At 47.1% G+C, this 6,361-nt stretch overlaps 1 protein-coding gene across 1 annotated transcript; it reads left to right on the top strand.

Annotated features, from left to right (window-relative positions):
• Window positions 1-480: 480 nt before the first annotated feature.
• On the top strand, window positions 481-4,847 carry LOC134934747 (N-acetyllactosaminide beta-1,3-N-acetylglucosaminyltransferase 3-like). The gene is made up of 2 exons (XM_063930109.1): window positions 481-1,072; window positions 3,907-4,847. The coding sequence occupies exons 1-2, from the start codon at window positions 481-483 to the stop codon at window positions 4,413-4,415; spliced, it is 1,101 nt and encodes a 366-aa protein (XP_063786179.1). The 3' UTR covers window positions 4,416-4,847.
• Window positions 4,848-6,361: the final 1,514 nt, after the last annotated feature.

The raw sequence follows: 6,361 nt of genomic DNA, 5'->3' as shown, positions 1-6,361 counted from the left end.
ACCCACATTAAAAGAAAAGAAAAAACACAATACTCACCAGCCCCGCTCCTGCTTCTGGATCGTTGCCCTCTGCCTTGCCGCTCGCTCCTCAGAACTATGGGACAGACGTCATGACACCTCTCCCATAGCACTGCACAGCCGCACAAGCACACTGCCAGAGCCGGAAGCCGGAGCTCAGGAGTGAGCTCCTGCCTCCGGCTGCTACTGAGGGTAAGAAGCCAGATGCCCACTAGTAACAAAATCTCAGCGGGCGCCCGGCTAGGTGAGCCTGGCCGGGCCGGATCAAGTGGCTCTGCGGACCTTATACGGCCCTCGGGCCTGAGGTTCCCCGCCCCTGCCTTAGCACCTCCCATCCCAGGGGCGCCTATCAGCAGAGCACTACACCTATATATAATAAATAGTAAAGTGGTGACATTAGGGCTGAAGGGTTATTGGCCAGGAGACTAGAACTTACCATGGCATATATCTCTTTTGCAGGGCATGATAAGAAGGAGGCGTACCTACATCACCGTCCTCTCGCTCTGTCTTTGCTGCACCCTCTCTGTCCTCGCCTGGACTCTGTATGAAAATGAGCCTCTTCTGGACCTTCCTGACCTCCAACAGCCTTTCCCAGCCAACCTCAGTTCCTCTCCGTCTCTCCGAAGATCTGTTACTCTGTACGACACAAACTTTAGTTTCTATATGGACCTGGCTGAATATTCCCAGGTATATCCCGCCCTCCAGACTTATAGGTGCCGAGCCGTTATAGGATTGTTAGGCTATTGCCAGACACAAAACCCCTTAATTCTAATGGCTGTGAAGTCCCACCCGGTGGCTTCTGACCGACGAGATGCCCTCCGAAGGAGCTGGGCCAAAGAAAGATCAATTGATGGGTACAGTTTGAAGCCTGTATTTTTAATCGCAAATTCAGGAAGGCGGAGGCAGATGGAGAGGCTGATTGCCGAGGCGGCTGTTTATGAGGACACTCTGTTGTGGGATTTCCTGGAGAGCCACCATAACTTGTCTCTTAAAGAGAGGTGCTTTCTGGAGTGGGTGCATTACCGATGTCCGGAGGCCAGGTATATATTCAAAGGTGAGTTGTCTATGAGAGTGTCACTGTGAGATGAGGGAGCCATACTGGAATATGCTACTCCCCTGCCCTGACTCAGCCCCTGGGCGCAACAACCCTACAGTCTAAACTTTAAAATACTGTATGAAGGAAACAGAGAAATTATTAGCTCCAGTAAGACCACATTTTATTGTCAAAAAAATTCAAAAATAAAAAGTAAGAATTCGGACTATTGGTCAACATACGATAGGTTTTCAGTCATTAGGTCGACCCCTTATGGTCGACAAATAGAAGGACATGGACTAAAAGTTGACATGAACACGCAAGTGTGCACGCACACACATACACAAGTAACTGCACTTGGAGTCGACATAATACTCGAAAAAAGTGTATAATATACATTTTCGGGGCAACCGCCCATCTTCAGAATCACATAAAAATCACTCTGACGATGGAAGACCTTTGACCTAATACACATTTCTCAACTCCGAGCGCCGTTACTCGTGTGGAAAAATGGAAATATTCTTAATTGTGCACCAGAGAGAGAGGCATTATTGATGAGGGGCTGGCGGACTGTGGAGGACTATATATAAGGTGATGTATCCATGGGAATAAGCGGGTAATGCTGTCCTTTGCGATCATAACGAAGACGCATGTAGAGAATTGTGTACTCGCAATGGTACTTAAAATCCAGGCGTGAAGGCCATGCAGTTTTATATGGGCTCCAATTCGCCTGGGGGACCATGTTACATCTTGATCTTGCTTGGTTGACTACATTGTTCGATACAACTATTTGCTACATCAGAATTGTTCCAAGTTTGTAATACTACAGAGGTTAACCCCCTGATGAAGTCTCTTAATGAGACAAAACGCGTTGGTTAAAGAGACTGTAGGATCTACAGTGGGGATTCATTTCTGAGAACCTTTACCCCTGGAGTGGAGACAAAATAAATCTGACCTTAGAAGTGAGAACCTTACAGCTATTGTCACACATGTAGTTTGTATTACTATGCTTTCGTATTGTGTGAAGTTACACGATTTAATACATTTTAAATTGTATTAGTCGTGTTTATAAGGCATGTAAGGCTAAAAGCCATAGGCTGCGGGGGGAGGGTTAAAATTAGGCTGCGGGAGGGTTAGGGTGAGAGACCATCAGGGAGGGTTAGGCTTAGGCTGTGGGAGGGGGAGGCGGGGGGTTAGGGCTAAGGAGGTTAGGTATTAGGTTTAGCATACTTACCTGCGAGGTGTCAGGATCCTGAGCGTGGGATGCCGCTGATAATCTGTTATTGTCTGGATCATATTTAAAGAATCTGAAAATTATAGAATCATGCTTTTTTTTTGTCATGTATTTTTAATTCTACATAATAGTGCATTTCCTTCACGCGTTTCACTATTCTGCTAGTGCACTGCGCACGGACTATCTATAAGACAATTGGAGGACTTTGGCTTCCATCCCACTTTTACTGTATTTCTGCCGCTTGGAAATGTCCGCAGATTTCTGCTTCTCAGTGTGGATTCGCTCTTTTGCTAAGTACAGATGTTCACATGAAGAACGTGCCTGACAGCCATGTGTAAATATAGCCAGACCCGGATGTGCGCAGGAGTCCTCCGGGACTGCCGCTGCTGGGAACGCCACATCTGCAGGAATCGGGACGCAGGAAGTGTGAGAAGAAATCCAATTAACCAGTATTGTCCTGCGGCTCCCAGGGAATGCTGCTATAGGAGTACCAACCTCGGGGCCCGGCACTGAGCTGGGAATAAAGTAAGGAAGGGCCAGTAACTGTGCACTGGGACAACCACGCCGCACTGCAGAGGGAGCGAGTACATACATCATGTTTGCATGCAGGGTAATTACTGGCGGCTTTTGCATGTAGCCCAGCGATGGTGGATAGCTTTATTCTTACAATGCAATTTAGATATCAGTTTGGATGGGAAATATAGCCCGCAAGGATCTTGTAGCGCTCGCCCCCCCCCCCCCTCCAGTCGGCATTCCACCACTGGGATCCCGCAGTCTGTATGCTGACCGCCGGGTTCCCCAGCGGCGGTAACGCATACCCAACCCCTTGGCTATTTCTATTCAATGGCAAATAATAATAATAATACATAGCAGGGAATTATTCCGGTGATAACCCTTCCAGATGTCACTCATAGAATAAAGCATTATTATGCAGTACTGTAACGCTGGCAGTTTTATGTTACAAACAAAGCTTTGTATACTGTATAATGTAATTTAGAAATGATGTATCATGTTGTGAGTGCGTGTTTGGTTGTGTGTTTCCCGTATGCTTTCTTTACTTCATCTGGAACCTCATCTCACTGCATACTCCCTCCTGTCCCCTCTGTTCACCCAATCACCGTCACCTCTCCTCTACCCTGGTTACTGCATCTCATGCTTGAATCCAAGACTTCTCCCGTGCTGCCCCCCTATACTAGAGCAAGCTCCCACACTCTATCAGACTCTCCCTGACCCTGTAGAGCTTTAAGCGGACACTAAAAACCCACCTGTTCATCAAAGCGTGCCGCTATATCACGTAACCATGTTACCACGTTCTATAGATCACCCCCACCCTCCTACCTCAGCCATCAGTACCTCTCTTACCTCCTATCTTCTGGTCCTCATTTACCAGCTCATGCCTCATGTCATCTGTCTCCATGAGATTGTAAGCTCCTAGGAGCAGGGCCCTTCGCCCTCCTGTTCTCACAGTCCTCCTCTCTTGCACATCAACTACGACCTTCACATTCTCCGTGGCCTTATAGTACCACTAGTGACATCTTGTAAATAAAGTGTACAAATAATAATAATAGTTTCACTGTTGTTTTACGCAATAATAGACCTTTATTCTCCATTTTTTGTGCAGGTGATGACGACGAGTTTGTTAATCCTCACGCCCTGGCCTCCTATGTTTCCTCGTCTCCCATAGAACATCGTCTGAAGATACATGGCCAGCTGCAAATTCACCCACCCCCTGACCGCTGGGGGAAATACGCCGTTCCTCTTTCTGTCTATCCTCATGGCTATTACCCTCCATTTGTCTCCGGTGGGGGCTTCCTCCTTCCAACAGAATTGGTGCCTTCTCTCAACTGGGCAGCGTCCATCATTCCAATCTTCCCTCTCGACGATGTCTTCTTTGGCTTCCTGGCTCTGGCGGCCAAGGTCTCATTTCACCACGAGCCACGGTTCCGTTCCTTTGGATTGAAGAATGACGATTTCTGCCACTATTTGGACGTCCTGGTTGTCCATGGATTGACTCCCCAACGAATGCTGGAAGTGTGGGAGGCCCTTCCCCACCTTAAGCCTTGTCCACCAGAACCAGAGGAGGAGGAGGAAGAGTATGAGGAGACAGAGAACATGGCTATGTTTGAGTGATGAGTTCTTACACTCTTCTGCCTGCACATCCCTGGAATATTGTGCCTGCTACCTCCAGTCTATCTGGTGGATGGACAGCCTTATAGATCACTGAATGACTAGCACCAGTGGACAGTGGTACGGTTCTAGAAGTTGCTGCCAGCATAACCTGGAGCCATCAGCCTTGCTTCCAAAATGAAATTGATATATGGGTTATTTTGGTGCTTGTGGACCCAGGGATAATGAAAGAGACAACCATAATATACACAGTTACAGGCCTCCAAAGAACTAATGTGAATGTGATAATATACCCACCATATCAGGCGGTGGTACTCGCAGTGCTAAGTGTGTCTATAATGAGTGTGTTCCTCCAAGTCTTTAATATCCATCAGTCTCCATCTCTGTATATACCCTTTAATAACGCAAAGAACAGCAAGAGTGTACGCTGTGGGCCTGGGTTGCACGCTATGCCGATATTCATGTAAAACCGGCAAGTTTTTAACTTCTGCGCACACGTCCTGATTTTGTACATACAGGAGGCACAGTACAGATTGGGACGCATGGTAGCAGTTAGTACGGGACATTCCTAAATGCAGATTGGGAGTTAATAGGGGGTGACTAAAGATAAACAGAGATATTGCGGTTGGGGGTGTCACTGAAAATGATGGCATATAGAGATGCTCAACCACTCCAATAGGAGGCCATAGCCAGAGGGAGAACCTGCACCTGCCGATGGTGGCGCCTACAGATGAACCAAGACATATAGACAAAGAGGGAAAGGACTGATTGCCCTAGAGTGGCGCACAATTGTGGACAATAATTAAAACATATCTTTTATTTATTCATTAAATCCTATGATAAAAACCAGCAAAATATAGAATAAAATCAGAAAGATCAGTGAAAGGAACAACGAGCGTTTTAAAAATGAAAGTTCTGCGCAGTGGATGCTGCTGGAATTTGCAATTATTAAAGTGTTCTTCAATGAGAATGTGTCTGTGTTTTATGCGTGTGCCTCTCTCTTGTTAGTACATAGGGGGTCATTCCGAGTTGTTCGCTCGCTAGCAGTTTTTAGCAGCCGTGCAAACGCTATGCCGCCGCCCTTTGGGAGTGTATTTTAGCTTAGCAGAAGTGCGAACGAAAGGATCGCAGAGCGGCAACAAAAAAAAATTGTGCAGTTTCAGAGTAGCTCCAGACCTACTCAGCGCTTGCGATGACTTCAGACTGTTCAGTTCCTGTATTGACATCACAAACACACCCTGCGTTCGGCCAGCCACGCCTGCGTTCTCCCAGCCACGCCTGCGTTTTTCCTGGCACGCCTGCGTTTTTTCGAACACTCCCTGAAAACGGTCAGTTGACACCCAGAAACTCCCACTTCATATCAATCACTCTGCGGCCAGCAGTGCGACTGAAATGCTTCGCTAGACCTTGTGTAAAACTACATCGGCTGTTGTGAAAGTACGTCGCGCGTGCGCACTGTGCCGCATACGAATGCGCAGAAGTGCCGGGGTTTTTTGCATCATCGCTGCGCAGCGAACATTTTTAGCTAGCGATCAACTCGGAATGACCCCCATAGTTCCAATTATGAGTCACTTCTAATCTCTTTAGTATCAGCACGTGGATACCAGGTGTGTCTAACATATTCTGCCTGTATCACTTTGTGTCTGCTGTCCCCCCAGGGGATCTCCCTCTACCTGTACTGTGACACGGGGGATAACAATCCAATATGAATAAACAGGTGTTACATGTAAACCAGGCTCTCGATATATACCAATTAGGGGTCTTTTTACTAAGCTTTGGTGGGAGATAAAGTAGGCGGAGCTAAAGCATCAGCCAATCAGCATCTAACTGCCATGTCACAGGCTGGGTTTTAAAAATGACAGCTAGGAGCTGATTGGCTGGTACTGTATCTCCATCCAAGGCTTAGTAAATAGACCTGTATCTGTTATTATATCGCTCGGGTAATATTG

The sequence above is a fragment of the Pseudophryne corroboree genome, chromosome 6 (assembly GCF_028390025.1).
Source record: "Pseudophryne corroboree isolate aPseCor3 chromosome 6, aPseCor3.hap2, whole genome shotgun sequence".
NCBI lineage: Eukaryota > Metazoa > Chordata > Amphibia > Anura > Myobatrachidae > Pseudophryne > Pseudophryne corroboree.
This window is presented reverse-complemented; position numbering and strand designations above follow the sequence as displayed.

What these genes read in the sequence shown, in the direction of transcription:
- LOC134934747 (XM_063930109.1), top strand. Translation starts at nt 481, where the DNA reads ATGATAAGAAGGAGGCGTACCTACATCACCGTCCTCTCGCTCTGTCTT. An exon ending in GGCCAGGTATATATTCAAAG is followed by an intron (nt 1,073 to 3,906) that starts GTGAGTTGTCTA and finishes TTTTTTGTGCAG; the next exon opens with GTGATGACGACGAGTTTGTT.